Consider the following 17,167-nt stretch of genomic DNA (forward strand, 5'->3'; position numbering starts at 1 on the left):
CACAGATTTTCATGCAGTGTTGGAGTGGGGGGAGAGGTGACTGTGGGCTTTTCAAACCTACAATAAAAGCCATTCAACTTGTCTGCCATTGTTGAATACTAGCAGAGTTGGGGGATGGTCTCCTGTAGTTGGTGAGTGTCCACAGGCCTCTCCACTGATGCAGGATCGTTGGCTGCAAAGCTGTTATTTAGCTTTTCCGTGTAGCATCTCTTTGCTGCTTTGACTTCTTAAGTCAGCGTTCCTGGCCTGGTTGTACAGGACTCTGTTCCCACTTCTGAAGGCCTCCTCCTTGGTCTGTGAACCAGGGTTTTTGGTTGTTGTATGTGCGGAAGGTTTTAGTCGGCACACACGTCCTCACAAAAACTGATGTAAGATGTCACAGTGTCACAATTTAAATTTAAAAGCAATATTTGCATTTCATTACTGTATTATTGTGTTATTGTATAAGTAAGCACATCGTGAGCATTGCGCAATTCAGAGTCAAATTCCTCCTATGTGTTCACATACCTGGCAATTAAGCTGATTCTGACTGAGAAAGAATATTTTGAATCATTAAGTTCTGGCATAAGTAAAACAAAAATTATTATCTTTTTTGGACGATAGATAGTTATTTATTCAAAAGAATATAAATACATTTCAGGCAACTAAAATATAAGAATTTCCTTTAAAAAGTTGTTTATTAATTTCATAGATAGCATATAAAACTCTCAGGTCAGAAGTAGTAGTGAATAAATGTCATTTAGGTCTACTACAATGCTTTGGGAATGGATGAATGCTGGTCAGGTTGGAGGATTTTGCAGTCAGCTTGCAAGCAAAGAGTCACCAAACACGTTTCCATATGAGGTTTTGAGAAAATTAACATAGTTGTGCAGGCTGCGGTTTGTAGAGTCTGACTGCTCCAGTCTGTCCTTCATGTTCTGCAGCTGACTCTGGAAACGACGCTCCATCTAAAGAAAAACAGAAACAATGCTTTTCTAAAAGAATCTTGATTTCCACTGTTACATTGCACAGCAGTTATAGTATGAGAACTAGTGAAAGACCAATTAATCCTGCCGATATCTGACATTTTGAGATGATGGGAATCGGCCTGCACTCATGAGGCCACTAAATAAAAACATATCTGCGTCACAAGGGGGGAGCACTAACATCATCGGACAGCTCCCCCTTTGTGAGTTTTGAGAAGATGGTGAAAAAGTTAGTTTCTGAGTCACCATTGTCTTTCCAGGGCGGCGGTGCAGTGGTTGGCACTGTCGCCCCACGGCAAGGAGGTCGTGGGTTCAAACCCCGGTTGCCCTGGCCTTTCTGTGTGGAGTTTCCTCCCACCATCCAAAGACATGCAGGCTAGGTTAATTGGTGTCTCTAAAATTAGGTGTGAATGTGAGTGTCTATGTGTGGCTGGGATTGGCTCCCGTGACCCTGTACGCAGGATGAGCACGATGGTACCATTGTGTTTACATGTTTCTCCCATCCTAAATGACAGCTAATCGAATCTAAAACCATTACTGGCATTTAAAATGTAGAAAATAATCCAGTTACTGTACCCCACTCTCCCTGAAACACCACTCACAAGTGTTTCATTTCATTAATTAATAAAAATGACATCTACTAATGACATTGTACTTTGCACGACTTTTCTATGTATTGATATCAGCATCATATATTGGCAGTAGGCCGACCTACTATCTAAATATCAGCATCAGCCACTGAAAACCCATATCACACCATGTGGAATCCATGGACATCCTAATGTACCTCCTCCTTGCTTCGCTGTAGCTGACTCTGCTCTGTTTTGGCTCGGCTCAGCTGGCTCTGCAGGTCCAAGGCTTTAGACTGAGACACTCTCTCTTTGGCTAAAACCCTCTGCATGCTGTTGTCCACCTGTAGGACAGAAAGAAAAAAAAAATTCCTCACTATGTTAACATGGACTGCAATATTCCAGTATTAACCCATAAATAAAACACTAAATTGTTTATCATTATTCTACTTTTAGATTCATGATTGAGGAGCACTGTAGACATGTAAACACATCAAACCAAACAAATGTTAATTATTGGGGGTTTTGAGGCCTACACATTTCTTGTAGCTATAAAAAGTTAATGAAAAAGTAAAAGAGATATCTTGTTTCAACTCCACTGAAACAATACAAGCAGCAAAGAAGTCCAGACTTGTGTAAACTGAGTGTTTCTCAGCACCAGTGTAAAGGTTGTTATGTGATGTTTTGTTCTGAGGACACTGATGGACACGTAAAAGATGTGACCCTATAGACCTGTATCTGAGCGTCGTCCAGAGTTTGTTGAAGCTGCCTGGACAGGACGCTGCACTCGAGGGTCTTCTCCTCCAGCTGCTGCTGAATGCTGCGGACACTGGCATCCTTCAAGGAGAGAGCCTGACACATCTCTTTGTTTTCTATCTTCATGTCCTCAAGCCGCCTACGCATGGAAATAATTTCTGTCACAAAGTGTTTTGTTATGTCGGCAAGCATTGTGTACAAGTGATACTTTCAACTTGGATGGATATATTAATTTTTATAGCGTCTGCACCGCTCTAAGTTGTGAATTTTCTCTTTGAGAACGTTGTTCTCCTCGTGCAGCAGCAGGTTCCTCTGCTGAAACGTCTCCAGCTGAGTGCCTTGCTGTTCCATCTGGGGAGGAACACAATTAACATGCAATCACTGGCCATATAACAGCAGTCTCCCCTCAATTTCTGTCACCTTGTTGCTGCCTGCTTTCAAATAAATACCAAAAAAAAAATTTTAAAAAAAGAAGAAGAAACCCACTTCCATGCATTCATCCTGCATTATTACTGCCAATAGTTCTGTCTAGTCAAACTAAATTAGGTAGCTTGCAAGACTGTTTCTTGCAGCAGAAGACAGCTGAGAAGAAAGAGACTACATTAATTTTCTTTCCTCCTCTTAGAAAAGTGGAAAAAACTACTAGACACATTTCTTTTTTAATCATTGTACATCATTGTTCCATTTCCTTATTAATGGGATCAATTCTTTCATATTAAAAAACAAATGAAAGCTTTTATTTAACTTGAAGCAAAGTTCCCCTTCACTTAAAAATGTGTTTTTCTGCCTTCACTCTTGATGTTTGAGTGATGTATGCGCAGAGCTTGACACCTGAACCTGAATCTGCTGAAGGAGGAAAGTTTCTCTGAGGTTTATCATGTGTATGTACCAGCAGTTTTTATAACATCACAATCAGGGTCCAGTATGCAACTTACACAGTTGGGTTGTGGAAACCTTAAGCCTCCAGGTCACAAACACTGAGAATAGAGATTATTAAACTTTTTTGTAGAGAATTATTATGATGGTCCTAAAACAACACTGTCTTAAAAATGTTTTGATGGGAAAATAAACTTTGGCGCTCTCTGGTGGTAGTATAAAGAATGACACTATAGTACTGAAATGAATAAGTTGAAAGGGTCGCAGGGACTGCACCTCAAGGTGACCACTACACATTTCTTTATTTATCTGGATGGTTTTGAAACAGATTCAGAAATTAGGCCAGATGCCCACTAGACATTGATTTGTCAGAGGAAACGCACATCACCTAGCGTAATTTCAGGGTTTTTTTTAACAGTTATGCTCAATCAACCTCTCACACAAAAATGGCAGTAAAACGCACCAAAGAAGGGAAAACAACAACACAACCATAGTCAGACTCATAACAAACAATAATAGAACCTACCTACAGAGAGGAGGTTCAGACACTAACCACCTGGTGCAAGGACAACGACCACAACACAAAAAATAACAAAAGAAATCATAATACATTTCAGGAAAAGTAAAACAATGGTCTGTGTATCAGTGGAGTTGAGGTGGAGAGGGTCTTCAAGTGGCTGGGTGGCTTCAAGTTCCTGGGAGTACACATTACTGAGAAGCTAACCTGGAGCCTGAACACAACCTACATCATCAAGAGAGCCCAGCAGGAACTGCTCTTCCTGAGGACCCTGAGACACAACAAGCTCCCCCAGAGATTGCTGCTGGGGAACGGCTTCTACCGCTGCACAATAGAAAGTGTTTTGACATATTGCTGTGTGGTATTCCAGCTGCACTGCTGCAGACAAGAAAGACCTGCAGCGGGTTGTGAAGATGGCTGAGGGGATTATCGGCTCCCCCCCTACCAAACCTGTGGGACATCCACTCCAGCCATCTCCTCAAACGGGCCACAAACATCCAGCAGGACTCCTCACACCCCGAAAACCCCTTCTTCACCACTCTCCCCTCAGGCAGACTGAGAATCCCAGGAACAGAGACATTGGACGAGATTGCTTCAACAGAATTTGGTTGTTTGAACCATAAAGATCTATCTATATTGAAATGTCAGTTGTTGCCCTGTTAGGAATCTTTATAACTGTGGGCTCCAGACCTCATATCTGTAGATCCTGGACTTTTGTTTAAACCTTTAGCTAACTTGTAATGAATTGATTTCAACACACTAATGACTGAAATACAAAGTAGACCTTCATCGTTACACTTATTTTTTCCCTCTAAGTGTCAAAGCTATAACATACTGTATCTTTACAGGCTTACCTTGTGTCTGACTTCAGAGAGGGTGGAGTTGTGCTCCATGTTCCTCCTTTCATGGGCGTCGGCCTCCTGCTGGGCGGCTCTGAGCTGCTGTTCAGTCCTCCTCATTCTGTCGGGCAGTGTCTCAAGCTCTCTGAGCCGGCCCAGCAACTCCCGCCTCACCTGCTCCTTCTCTGTCTCCAGGCTCACCCTCACCTCTCGTGCCTCCTTCTGTGTCATCTCCAGCTTCAGGCAGTACTCCTCCGATTCCAGACGAGCCTGCTGGACCTGCACACAGAAGTCCGACGTCACTACGCCACAGTAGCAATAGTAAACTTCACACTTTATGATATCTGAAGTGTTTCCATGAAGAGATTATGCTTTTCCAGAGTGAAGAGTTACTTCAACCAAATCAAAAAATAAAAAAAATAATAATTATTTATTTTTTATTTTTTCTCTTAACAGTTTGCAAAAAAGAAATGTGTCCCCGACAGCATGTTTCCTGAAATCAGTTGGTGTCTACATACACTTTGCAATCACAGTATTTAGAAAAGCAAATCATTGTGCAGAAATCTGGTCACATGGTTTAAGTTACTTGTCATTTGTTGCAGGTTTGAGTGTGTAGCAGCATCACCAACGTGTGAATGTACCTTCTTCTTGTATTTCTCCACCAGGTTTTCGTACTTTTTGATGGACGATTTCAGCCGACGGGCTTCAGACTGCACACCGCTGAGCTTCTCCTCTGATGACGTCAACTGACCCTAAATATGGTGTATGATTATAATAAAAATGATGAAACACAAGGCTTGTAGTACCCTGAAAATATGAAACAGTAGACGAAGAAGAAACTGTCAAAACTGAGATAATTTAACATTTTCTGTAACACTTTTGTCAAGAAAGCACAAGTAAATTAAATACATTTTTATAAAAATTTCGGTGATGATGATTCATGAAAACCTATCACAATGTCCATCTTCCATAAATCAACTTATTTTTCAGTTTAAGAAATTGATTTGAAGTATCTCAAATCTGCAAGAAGAAAATCCTGAAGGTACCTTGAGTCTTTGGTTGTCCAGCTTGGTGGAGGCATTTTCAGCGCTGACGTGATGAAGCTGATCCCTAAGCTCCTCCCTTTCCGCCCGACTCCTCTCCTCCGCTGAATGAAGCCGGGACTTCAGCTCGGTCACCTGACTGTGATGGAAGCAGGTTTGTAAAGTTTGTGTTATATTGTCATTGTACATTTTCTAAATCTATAAAAAAAGACAGTTTAACTGCAATGAAATATAAGATACTTTATATTATTTTTTGTTATGACATTAAACTTAAACAATTTGTTTTGTTTGACACTCACAGGACTTTGCACATTTCTGTCACATTCACTCTACTTACATGTTCTATTTTTATGACTTACTAATTTACAGAATTGAATAACTCACTGATTTAACTCTCTGTCTTGAATACAACATAAAAATGTTATTTCATAAATTCCAAGAATGTCTAGTTTAATCAAAGTAACACTGCAGCTGAGCATCAGTCCTCACAATAACAAATTGGGGTAATAATGATCATTCAAATGTTTAAGGAATAATTTGTGAAATTATTATAAAACAGTTGTGTTTTGCTGCAAGAGGACTGTGACTTTCATCGATATCTACTCCACATGAAGTGCTGATTTAAATTCTGTCTATACACAAAGTCTACATTATACCATGGAAAAGACACCAAAAATAACTATGAATCTGATATGATTGCCTGATCATCCCTGTCTGTAAATGGGGATTATTGTATCAAATGGCATAATTTTTCAAGTCAAAAATCACAATCTGAAATTGTTACCATGGAGCACACATCATGATGTTTTACAGCAACAAACTAAATGTGCACTCACAGTTTGAGAGCAGAAATGTCCTCTTCCAGCTGTCCTTTAGCGGCTGCCTCTTTAGAGTGGCGGAGGCACCAGTCGCTGGACGTGGACAGAGCTTGAGCCAACTGGGACTCCTTAAACAAAATACACATATTGTCATGATTGTTCAAATTATGTCACACCTGCAATACATTTATATATTTTGGGACATTTTGCTGACACATCTGACAAAAGGAGGTAAGGAGCTGCAAGACAAGACTCAAAGTAAAGTGAAACAAACCCAAAAAGCAAGAAACTGTAACTGTGATTTTATTTTTGTTTTTACTTTATGTAACCGCTGCTTCTGCAACACTAGTATTTCCCTTTGGCAATAAATCAAGTACCTGTCTATCTATCTATCTAGCTACTGTATTTTCTGTACTAACTCAGCAATCATGTGCTTTCAAAGTAAAAATAGGCCTCCTCGCCTCAGAATTAGGTGTTTGTGTGTTTCACTGGAATAATGCAATTGAACCAATACACTGGCTGAACTTCCTGCGAACCTGATTTGCATAAAAGCGTGTGGTCAGACAAGACAACGCCACCAGTGAGAAAACTCATTTGCATGCAGGATAAACCACAGAGAGGTCTGTGGATCATTCTAACAAACTGGGAATTTGCAGAAAGACATGTTGCTTGTAATTTTTAGACATCGCCCACCACTCTGATGTTCTGAGATTTTCAGACATTGTTGTATGGACCCGTGGGACCTCTGAATACTCACCTTCTCCCGCAGGTTTGCCTCAAGCTGCCTGGTGGACTCTTCAGCTCGCTCAGCCTGCTGAGTCAGCAGAGCCAGTACCTCCTGGTCTTGCCGCTCCTCCTTCTCCTCCTTTCGCTGCTGCCTCAGAGTCTGCAGCTCCTCCTGCAGAGCCTGTAGATCCTCCTGCTGCTGCTCGTAGCTCTGCTGCATCTTCTGTTTCACACACAGAAGGAAAGAGACATACACACCTCCAGTTTAAAGAGGAATTAAAGGGACTTTTTTCCGAAAGTGACAAAAAAGCCCATTTCAGAGGGTCACATTAGTTGGGTCTGCTTCATTTACTTTTTTTTTTTACCCCACAGGTAAGATGCTGCAGTTATAAATGAGCAACAAGTAGCAAGTGCAGGCAGAACTTTATCTACTCCTCCATTACACAGTTATCTGGTACAAACCTACTCTTCTTGAGTTCCAATTGGTAAACAAGAGAGGATTAAAGGAATAAAGTATTCATTTTCTGTAGGGTTGCATACAATCGTTTCACTTCACCAGCAGACAACTTCCAGCGAAACTACTGAGTGGCAAGGAAGTGACACAAAAGTAGTTTATTTAGTCAGGCTGAGGAAAAAGTGTGGATAATACAGCAGGTTTGAGAAGTTTTTATAAATATTTGGATACATTTCTTGCCATGCCTCCTTTCCAGACTACAGGGAATGAGTGCTTTCTAATCAGAGCAGAGAAAGAGACAATATGACCAAAGTATAAAATCATCATAATTTATAATATCAACACAGTATCCTCATTCTGGATACTGATTTAGTAACACTGATTGGTCATGTAGAGTTTTTAGCCTGAAATATGTTGGCCATTTCGTTCTAACACTTACTTTAGCACTCATTTCACTCAGTCAGTGTGTGTTGGATCAATGATTGAAATCAACTAGTCCACATCTGACAGTTCAAGTGTGTGTTTGTTTGTGTTATTGTATTTTATGTTCACATACATGCAACTGAGCAGCCAGATGGACCTTCTCAGCTTCTGTTCTGTTCAGCTCAGTTTCCAGATGCTCACGGGTTGACTGCAGGACTCTTGAAAGCTCCTCCATTGTCTTCACATTGTCCTGCCATGACAGAGGGAAGCAGAGAGTGAGTATGTGGCTGTGTTTGAGCTATGAATCTTTTCTACCAAGCATTGACAGAATACAAGTTGTGTAAACGTTTTACTTTGGTAAACCAGTATGGTAGCAGCACAAATCTAATGGTAAGTTTCAAACAACCTTTTCAAAGTCCAAATGCTCAGCAAGCTTAGAAGCCTCTTTCTCCTTGTTTGTGAGTTTGGCCAAAAGCCGCTTTAAGAGAAGAAAAAAATACAACAAGACAAATCTCCTCAGATGTCTGGTGGCTGATAACGTTGAATGAAAGACAAACAGCACTGCATATGACCAGGTGATAATTACTCACAATGTTCTCTGCTTTACTGTCGGCCATTCTCTTCTTTAAGGTATCTCTCTGTTCTGACCACACCATTGATTCTCTCTGTGGACACAACACAGCATCCAAATAACAGTCAGAACAGAATTATTGCACGCTGACATTTCCTCTCCTCGAGTGTTCTTCCTCTTCCTGTACCTCGTATTCACACCACTCTCTGAGGAGCTCACGAAGGCTGTGATTCGTGCTGTCAAACATCTCTATCTTCTCTAACAACAACTCCTGCTGCCGTCCCAGTGAAGTTGCGTGCAGTTTTGATAGCCGCTTGTCCTAAAATAAAATAAGTGAATAAAAATACAACAATCATGTACAACAAAATAAGTCCTACTCAGTTCATTCATCCTGCATCTATCAAAGCAAACTCTGAAGACAAAATGGTCATTTGGTGCCTAATGTACCTTAGCGAGACTGTCGATAGTTTCCTTCAGAGCTGTCAGCTGATTGGCTACTGCTACTCCATCGATTTCTGCTTCTACGAGCGCCCTCAAGAGCACATCTGTCTCCCTGTGTTGGCCCCTAGAATCTGATCTGCAAGCAACACGGGAAAAAATTCAAACTGAAATACCAACGTGTGAATACAGCGGTCATCACATGTACCTATTTATCATAGGCCTGCATTTTTTGTGGTAATTGTAAGGTTATGTTGCAGCAGAGAGGCACCTCATCTACATAAAAAGTTGACATTTCATCAACATTTATGATGAGTCTAAACATAGTATTAGTATTTTACCACAATGAGAAGCTTCTTCTGTTTGCTACACTGCAGGTTTTATGTCCTACAGCAAAATATTAGTCAGGGACAAACGGCAGAGCTTACTAACACAGTTCACCAAATAAAACAGCATGTGTACAAACGTTTTTCAGTAAAAAAAAAAAAAAAAAAAACTAACAAAGTGCACTACATCCTGTAACTGTAACCCACTTTTACTGTATTGTTTCCTGGTCTATTTGTGGCAACCTTACAGGAGATAAGCCCTTGCTTTCTAATTTTGAGGGGACTGACAACAACAAAAAAACTAAAATTATCTTGATAAGAAGTCTCTTGTCTACTTTTGGACAGTTACAATATTCACCAAAAGAAGACATCACCACAAAAGAAAATGAAAAGCACATAACCGTACGTGCAAGTGTGTAAGGGTGGGTTTCATTTGAGTACAAAGCTTTGATATTTTCTGGCTGCTGAAGAGATTCTTACTTCTTTAAACGACAAACGTTTTCTTGCTCTCTGATTAGGACATCAAGGTTTTTGGATCCCGCAGTCAGGTCTTCTTCCTGCTCCTCTGCATCACGCTGTTGTCCGATTCCACTTTCTGATTGATGCTGCAGTCTGCTTCTCTGAATATCAGACATAAACAAACAGCATTTAAATTGAGTTTGCAACTCCCTTCTGCTATGTAGCAGACATGTTATGCGCTTAATTCCAATTGACATATTGGTAAACAAGCCACGAAATTTGATTATCACTTCTTACTGTATTCTGTTTAAATGCAGTTTTGTTTGACCACATTCAACACTCGTGTCAAACCTGTCTGTCCTGTTAGGGAAGCAAATCCCTGCCAGAATATCCCTTCCTCTACCCCAGTTGTGTGCATTTGGCAGCATGCTTACTGGCACTGGTTGAAAGCATGGCAGTGAGAGATGAACACTAGAAAGAGACTTGACACTTGTATGAACCCACTCCTCTACTGCAGGATAGTCTTCCTGGAGGAATCCATGGCGTCCTGACCTTTGGCCTCCCTCCCTCTCCCTTCACCTGGGCAGCTTTTGTCCTGTTCTGCTGAAAAAAAGTGAGGGATTCCACTGGTAAAACTCATACTTGTTGTAGCAACCTTACTAATTTAGTCTATTTATTTGTTTTAAAAAAGAAAATAACAAATGATTGCGGGTGAAAACAGACGGTGATGAATTTCACACATTAGCTACAATATCCAAAATAATGTAAGATGCATTTGGGCTGTTCTAACTTTCATTACCATGCATATCAGCATGCAAATCATCTGAGCTATGAAACAGTCAACGTGCATTTCAATTATAGTTAATTACTACTAATAACCTGTGGGGTTCTGCTGACACTCCTCCTCATATGAACATGTACAGGTGTGGTCTCCGGTACATGGACATGAACCGGCGGCGGTGGTGAATCCCGGGTTTTCATTCTGTCGAGATGTTACAACAACATTCAGACCGCGTTTTGGATCAACAAAGACCCAACCCGACACATTTTAAAAGCGGTAACGTTAGCTCATTATTGCCGTGATAAGTTCCCAAGAAAAATCTCGACTTTTGTCTGTGGAGCTGACGGTTGTTTGGGTCGACAAATGACCACCCTGATTGGCTCGTTCACAATATCCCGTTCTGTGATTGGTGGAGGCGTGTTTCCGATAAACGTTGCCCGTGGTAACGGTCTATGGTTTAAACTTCTCTATGTTAAACTTACACTAATTGTTAAACATGAATGCGACCATCTCCTTATAAACTTCTAGCTATCTAGGTTTTTATTCAAGGACCGTTTTTCGTCTTACTGTCTTTCTTAAAAAACGTTTTTAAAAAGCACAATGAAACCCAAAATGGTGGTTACCGCGGATTACACTAAAAAATGTATTTCTACAGTTTAAATGTGACAAAGGTGTAAATGAAATAGCTTTAATATAAAAGTGGTTTCATTTTAAACCGTTAAATGATAATATAACTCTTAAGTGACTGTTATACTGTAATGTGCGCAGTTACAGTAGGAAATGGTTGACATGACTGCATTTCCTGTTTCTTTCCACGGAACTTCCCGAATGAGTTTGCCTTTAGAGCAAGCTAATGTTCATTGTGCTAGTATTACGGTCACGAATCACCTAATCGTAGTATACTTATCCTGCAAGTTAGTACTTCTTGACCGAATTGCCATATTTAAGTGATGAATCTGAGGTACTTTAGGTTGGTATTTAAGAATTAAAGGACACTCGTCGACGTACCACCTCAGCTAAAAACAAAGCTAACGTTAGCAGTTTAGCTTGCTAGTTTGCGATTAGCTTTCCATGTGCGTACGAGGCTGCAATGAAGTGTTCACGGAGCCTGCGGCAGCTAGTAAAGCAGCTGGAGAGGTTAATAATGCAGTATATTTCCTTTGTACTCCTGTTTTATCCCGCTGCATACCAGCCTGGTGAGGCGTGTGCTGCTGTAGCGGAGGAAGGGAGAACCAGCCCCGCAACCCTGATACTGTGCAGGGCGTGCGGACATGAGCTGGCGTCCGGGACGGACATCCACTTCGTCCCAAGCCGACTGGCTCTTTCTAGCCGCAACGACACGTTTGTCGGAGGCCGAAGGGTTAACATCCAGCTTTTCGAAAACCCCCACGGACACCAATTTGAGGTGATTACGTTCAGAAAAGCGGATGTTACCCAGCACTGGCCTGCATATACACACTTCTCCTGGTTCCCGGGGTTCTCGTGGGCGGTGGCCACCTGTCCCAGGTGTAAAACTCATTTAGGTGGGTACGAATCCGTAGTGGTGCAAAAAGTGCATCTTCAACTTACTACAGAGAGCAGTTTCAGGAACACTTTAATGAGGTCCCTGTACTATGAGATGAAGGAGACATATTTTCGACCACCAAGAAATGTTTCGTCTTTTTCTGTCACATTCATAACGACAAAGCATGTGATACTTACACTGTTTTAACCTTGACATGTACTTCCATCTATGCCACAGACCGTAGTCATCAGCATTTAGCATCAAAATGAAGACTGTCTTGTGTAATCCAACAAATTTAAGTTATTCATCCCCATTTTCAAGTTTCTGTCGTATCTTTGTAAGACAATTAAATCAAACTAAAAATTGAGTTATGCACTCATGCAACTTTTGAAATACTTAATTTCAACAATTTAAGATAAATAGTGAGGATTTAGTGTTGTAAATCTTAATTTAAGAGCTAGTGAAAACTTGAAGCTTAAGTAAATACACACTTAAACTACTGCCTTAACTGGCATGAGTTTGGTATCTCAACCTCTGTAGGAGTTAAGTGATAAATAACTGCACACTGAGCAAGCAGTAACAGGCTTTCATGCTCATCTTTTTATACTGGCATCCACTTGTTTGGATCCATGTGCTACGTTTTATTATATATTGTGGTCCCAATTGGTCTTTCAGATAACGTTTTTTTCCCCCCCTTACTCCAGGTTGGGCCTTCCAGCCCAGTGACTGGCCAGACACGATCAGGAAAACAAACTTTGAGGAGTCTGAGCACACCTTCTTGGCTTTAATCACAGATCGTCTATTAAGAGAAGACTTTGCTTCAAGTCTGCTAATGACGCCAAAATCCTTCGTGAGCTGAAGTACTATTCACTGTACAATGCAACTGTAAACCAGGTGCCTTTGCTGCTACTTACAACTATTTTAAAATAAAGTTATATGCACCTACTTTGTTTGAAAACTCCCACACATGTAAACACAGTAAGTTTTATTATCGTAACAAAGCAAGTTTTACACCTCAAATTTAAAACTGTTTCTTTTTCCCCCAGCGGAAAAGGAAAGTGTGATTAAATGTGAATGAGATAACAGGTTTGTTTTACTCATGAAGCAGTGGGGGCCAACATTTACAAGCTTGTTTTTTCTCCATTTTGTTCTTTATTAAAAATGTCATTTCAAATCTCAATGGATATCTGTAAAACAATACAATGAAAAAAAAAAAAAAAGTCCCATAGAAATGGTGTCAAAATAACCACTCTCCCCAATAACCAACTGCCCCTCCCCAGCTTACCCCACCCCCCTCCCGCTAAACATTACAAGTCAAAGGAATGAGCTGGTACTCGTTAACCACATAGGGGGAACATGACAGTTTTCTTCAAGGGATCAACACCCCAACTGGAAAAGGAAAAAAAAAAAAAAAAAATATGGGGACAAAATATTGAGAGGTAAACTAGCGCTGGGTCACTACACCATGGCTTTAGTCAATTTACCACACAACCTTTAACAGGAGGAATTCTGTGTGAATTGCCTTCAGATTCTATTCAGGATGCCGTGCTGATTCTATTTTTATACTTTTTAAAGTTATTTTTGAGATGACTTTGACGATGGTACTCAAAATTCAGGGCAAAGTGCCATTGGCCTAAGATGAGTCAAAGGAGAACATAACATGGCACCAACAAGTGAAGAGGCCTCAGAATGGAAAATGAAGCACACACCGATTTAAAATAAAAAATAAAAAGTAAAAAAAAAATAAAATTAAAACCTTTGCTCCCAAATGTGAGTGGAAAAACCAAACAGGGAATAGAAGGTTGAGGGTCTGGGTAGATTATGTTAATTCTTAGTCGTCTTCTCCCTCGTCATCCTGAAAGAATGAGATATCAGATCGTCAGTTAGCGTTGAAAACAAATAACTGTTACCAGCTCCAATTTGAGTTTATCACTTTACCTCTCCATCTTCTCCATCATCCTCTTCATCATCCTCTCCATCTTCATCTCCCTCCTCATCTATGTCCTCCAGACCCTCCTCGTCCTCTTCATCATCCTCGCCTTCACCCTCTTCGTCATCCATGTCAGGAACCTAGGGATTAGAATCACTTTCAGCACTTTTGTCGTTCAGTTATACCAGATGTCAGAGAGTTTGCTGTCTTGGTGAATAGAATATATTTTATCATCAGCAAGAAACAATGCTTGGAACATCCACAGCCAGATAAAAATGAAGTATATAAATAAGCGGACAGCAACAAGATGTATACTTATTATGGAAAGTGTCAGCAAGGGAAATGTATATGCCACAAGCAAGGACACATTAACCTGGATGTACACATACCAGGTAGTACTGCAGAGGGTTTGGCCAGATGTCGTCCTTGATGACCTCCCCGAGCTCATCGGCACCGGCGTCAGCGTGATCAGTGAACCAAGTGAAGAAGCTCTCTGGCTCTTCATGTTGCCTCTTCCTTCCTGCTTTGTTCTGTGTCTGGCTGGAACGCTTGGTCAGGTCCTACAAACAACAAAATTAAAATGTCTAGCTGAAAACTTCTAGTGTGCAATTCTGGAGTGAGGTCAGGTCGAACTGGTTTAAAATTTGCTGATTTTCTCTACTTAAAAAGTCAAAGCTAGTACAGCAGCTCAGATCTCAGGGCTTCATTATATAAACATAAGATGTCAAATTGTAATTCAGAATATTTTTTTCTATCATATCAATATACACATACCTTTCCTGATTTCCATTTGATTTCTGTCGACTTCGAAGATGGGTCTCCGCTCTCGTTCAAATGGAACTCTTTGGAAAGTACTTTGTTTTCGAAGTACGGATTTTCATCGAAATACTAGAAGATACAATGCACCCAGATAAGAACACAACAACCAACCTGCACCTTAATCTTGGGTGTGAGTGCACACAACATTACAATGCTTACAAAATCTATTCTGTAGCCTGACTTGATGTCTTCAAACTCTGTCACTTCCACTCGGCTCAGGTAATGAAGTGCTTCTTCATCTTCCTCTCCGAGTAGGGCAGATACTGTGGGGGAAACAGACTTATACTTAGTCACTGTCCAAATAACTCAGACTTATTATTGAGATTTAATTATTTCCAGACAGAGGCAATAAAATCCCATGTGAATTGCTCACCTTGTGGATGGTTGACAAACGTGGTGACCCAGAAATTGGGGATTTTGGCGATCAGTTCTGACCTCTTCTGAAAGAATGGCTGACGGAGTTTGTTGTATTTCTGTTCTACTTTGAGGATCTCCTCACTGGCTTGTTCGTTCAACCTGAAGGGGAAAAAATCACAAGCCAAATTTAACTTCAGTTTCGACTGCTTATGCAGATTGAGTGTACAAAAACAAAATCCCTGTCATGTTTGTTGTTAATTTAAATTGTTCTGTATGTGGTCAATCCTATTTAGACACAGGGATATCAAACAGAGCACCATGAAGGACTAAGATTCTGCAGGTTTTCATGCCAACCACAGATAACATATCACTATTCAGTCCCTCTTCCTTTAAAGTGATGCACTTATCTCTTTAGCTTTAAGGACAAGGTGTGACATCCCCAATTTTACTTTTTTTTTTTTTTAATTACCTGTCAATTTCATTTTGAACTTCATCAATGTGTTCAATAGCTTCCTGCTGCTCTTTCTCTGTGGGGGAAAAAAGAAATAACTGTTAAAAATTTGTAGAAAGTATTGCACATAAATTAATCCAGGACTAAAAACAAAAAAACATGGACAGATTGTGGTTAAATAAAAAAGTAAGTAAATATATAAGTGTTAGTGTATAAAAATAATTACATTTGCCATCACCGCGAGTTACTTTTATAGCTGCAACTAAGTTTACTATATTTCCGAGCACTACTGGGGTCTACGGAGCGATATTTTGCTATTCCAATTGTTTAGGCGTTTACAATAACTAATCCTTCTGTAGTACGCGGTCGATAACTGTAGTTGTCTGGTTATCGGTAGATTAAAAGCCGGGCTCTCCCGGAGGTTATTGTAATGTGAGCGGCCAATGGCTGCAGCTCTAGCGGCTCAGACACTCACCGTTTCCTGCCGGCTGCTGCCGAGAAGGCCGCGTGGTTTAAATGTGGGGCATCTCACTGCACACACAGAGCTGCGATAACGTGAGGGGACTGAGCTCGGACAGATGCCAGAATAAACTCCCCTAACTATCAAAACGCTGCTCATATGGCGAAATATAATAATTAGTTAGATTAGCTGATTGCGGGACCGGTGAATTTAAATGCATTTCTGAGTAACAAAACATAACGTCGTCAGCTTGAGTTAGGTAACATTACAACAACAACACTAGCTGGCTAACTGCTAATGCCCAAATGAAAATGCCAACTTTTACGGTTATTAACAAACACAACAACAGTTAAAATTTATATTGGCCATTTTGAGGTAATTCTTCAACAGCGCCACAGAACAATGCTCCTCCAGTATCGCATACTACTCAGACAGTAGCCAACGACATAACTGGCCACGCTGATGATGCTAAATCCAGTAGCTAACATGGCCTCTCAGCCCCGGTCTGAGCTGAACAACAGCAGGCAGGAGCAGTGGCATGCTAATACCCGCGTTAGCTGACGAGCTAGCTGCTGTCCTCAAAATGTGAATACACGCATCACCCGCGGTCGTCAACCACGAAGAAGGTCCCGGGGCATTAAGCAAAATCAAACAATATGCACAATTATTAACAATATTGCACCCCGTGGCAATGCACATTATGTTAGAGAAGAAAGTGAAAATGGCGGTGAACAGGAGGCCGCCATTCCCCTTACCGGAGGTTTCGTCCGCTCCGTCATGGTTCGAGTTCAGCTCCTTTTTACTCACTTTTGCCGCCGAGGCCGACATCTTTTCGCAAGCTGGGATAACTTACAGGCGTCTGATAGAATAGCTGGTAGCTCTGAATCTGGTTTCTCCTTGAACAGGAGAACGTTAATTCGGCGTAAAGTTCAGCGTGCAGAAGCCAACAACGTGCTGCTTTCCACACAATGTAGCTGCCGATGAGCGAGGAAGTCACAGCAAGCGCTGCTCACGCGCTCCTTTCATTACGAACGCGCCTCACCGAGTCGAGAAGCGACGAGCTCCGCCTCTCAAAATAGGTCTCA

The 17,167-nt window shown here is 40.9% G+C and overlaps 3 protein-coding genes across 5 annotated transcripts; 1 reads left to right on the plus strand and 2 right to left on the minus strand.

Annotated features, from left to right (window-relative positions):
- Positions 1-652: 652 nt before the first annotated feature.
- On the minus strand, positions 653-11,889 carry LOC119892256 (outer dense fiber protein 2-like). Of its 2 annotated transcripts, none has more exons than XM_038704437.1 (18): positions 11,751-11,889; positions 10,660-10,762; positions 10,285-10,380; positions 9,802-9,941; positions 9,005-9,134; positions 8,745-8,876; positions 8,577-8,651; positions 8,393-8,464; positions 8,120-8,236; positions 7,141-7,332; positions 6,402-6,511; positions 5,569-5,704; positions 5,164-5,274; positions 4,538-4,801; positions 2,541-2,641; positions 2,267-2,429; positions 1,753-1,878; positions 653-947 (listed from the first exon to the last, which is right to left on the minus strand). In XM_038704437.1, the coding sequence occupies exons 2-18, from the start codon at positions 10,759-10,761 to the stop codon at positions 801-803; spliced, it is 2,214 nt and encodes a 737-aa protein (XP_038560365.1). In that variant the 5' UTR covers position 10,762; positions 11,751-11,889; the 3' UTR covers positions 653-800. The 2 variants fall into 2 exon arrangements, with proteins under 2 accessions (XP_038560365.1, XP_038560364.1); XM_038704436.1 differs by having other exon boundaries at positions 10,285-10,383.
- On the plus strand, positions 11,360-13,010 carry si:ch211-51h9.7 (uncharacterized protein LOC558400 homolog). Of its 2 annotated transcripts, none has more exons than XM_038704440.1 (2): positions 11,360-11,966; positions 12,770-12,905. In XM_038704440.1, exons 1-2 carry the CDS (start codon positions 11,652-11,654, stop codon positions 12,851-12,853), a joined length of 399 nt encoding a protein of 132 aa, XP_038560368.1. In that variant the 5' UTR covers positions 11,360-11,651; the 3' UTR covers positions 12,854-12,905. The 2 variants fall into 2 exon arrangements, with proteins under 2 accessions (XP_038560368.1, XP_038560367.1); XM_038704439.1 differs by having other exon boundaries at positions 11,362-12,084; positions 12,770-13,010.
- Positions 13,011-13,194: 184 nt separating this feature from the next.
- LOC119892257 (protein SET) lies at positions 13,195-17,087 on the minus strand. The gene is made up of 8 exons (XM_038704438.1): positions 16,838-17,087; positions 15,641-15,698; positions 15,188-15,330; positions 14,974-15,077; positions 14,770-14,883; positions 14,385-14,555; positions 14,004-14,135; positions 13,195-13,920 (listed from the first exon to the last, which is right to left on the minus strand). The coding sequence occupies exons 1-8, from the start codon at positions 16,908-16,910 to the stop codon at positions 13,897-13,899; spliced, it is 819 nt and encodes a 272-aa protein (XP_038560366.1). The 5' UTR covers positions 16,911-17,087; the 3' UTR covers positions 13,195-13,896.
- Positions 17,088-17,167: the final 80 nt, after the last annotated feature.

Source organism: Micropterus salmoides, unplaced genomic scaffold, assembly GCF_014851395.1.
Source record: "Micropterus salmoides isolate LMB-PRFRI ecotype aquatic unplaced genomic scaffold, ASM1485139v1 Ms_hic_scaffold_7, whole genome shotgun sequence".
Taxonomy (NCBI): Eukaryota; Metazoa; Chordata; class Actinopteri; order Centrarchiformes; family Centrarchidae; genus Micropterus; species Micropterus salmoides.

What these genes read in the sequence shown, in the direction of transcription:
- LOC119892256 (XM_038704436.1), bottom strand. Translation starts at nt 10,761, where the DNA reads ATGAAAACCCGGGATTCACCACCGCCGCCGGTTCATGTCCATGTACCG. An exon ending in TGGAGAAATACAAGAAGAAG is followed by an intron (nt 4,802 to 5,163) that starts GTACATTCACAC and finishes TTCTGTGTGCAG; the next exon opens with GTCCAGCAGGCTCGTCTGGA. An exon ending in AAAATTCACAACTTAGAGCG is followed by an intron (nt 2,430 to 2,540) that starts GTGCAGACGCTA and finishes TTCCATGCGTAG; the next exon opens with GCGGCTTGAGGACATGAAGA.
- si:ch211-51h9.7 (XM_038704439.1), top strand. Translation starts at nt 11,652, where the DNA reads ATGAAGTGTTCACGGAGCCTGCGGCAGCTAGTAAAGCAGCTGGAGAGG. An exon ending in CAGGTGTAAAACTCATTTAG is followed by an intron (nt 12,085 to 12,769) that starts GTGGGTACGAAT and finishes CCCTTACTCCAG; the next exon opens with GTTGGGCCTTCCAGCCCAGT.
- LOC119892257 (XM_038704438.1), bottom strand. Translation starts at nt 16,910, where the DNA reads ATGTCGGCCTCGGCGGCAAAAGTGAGTAAAAAGGAGCTGAACTCGAAC. An exon ending in GTTTGTCAACCATCCACAAG is followed by an intron (nt 15,078 to 15,187) that starts GTGAGCAATTCA and finishes TTTCCCCCACAG; the next exon opens with TATCTGCCCTACTCGGAGAG. An exon ending in TCAAATGGAAATCAGGAAAG is followed by an intron (nt 14,556 to 14,769) that starts GTATGTGTATAT and finishes TGTTGTTTGTAG; the next exon opens with GACCTGACCAAGCGTTCCAG.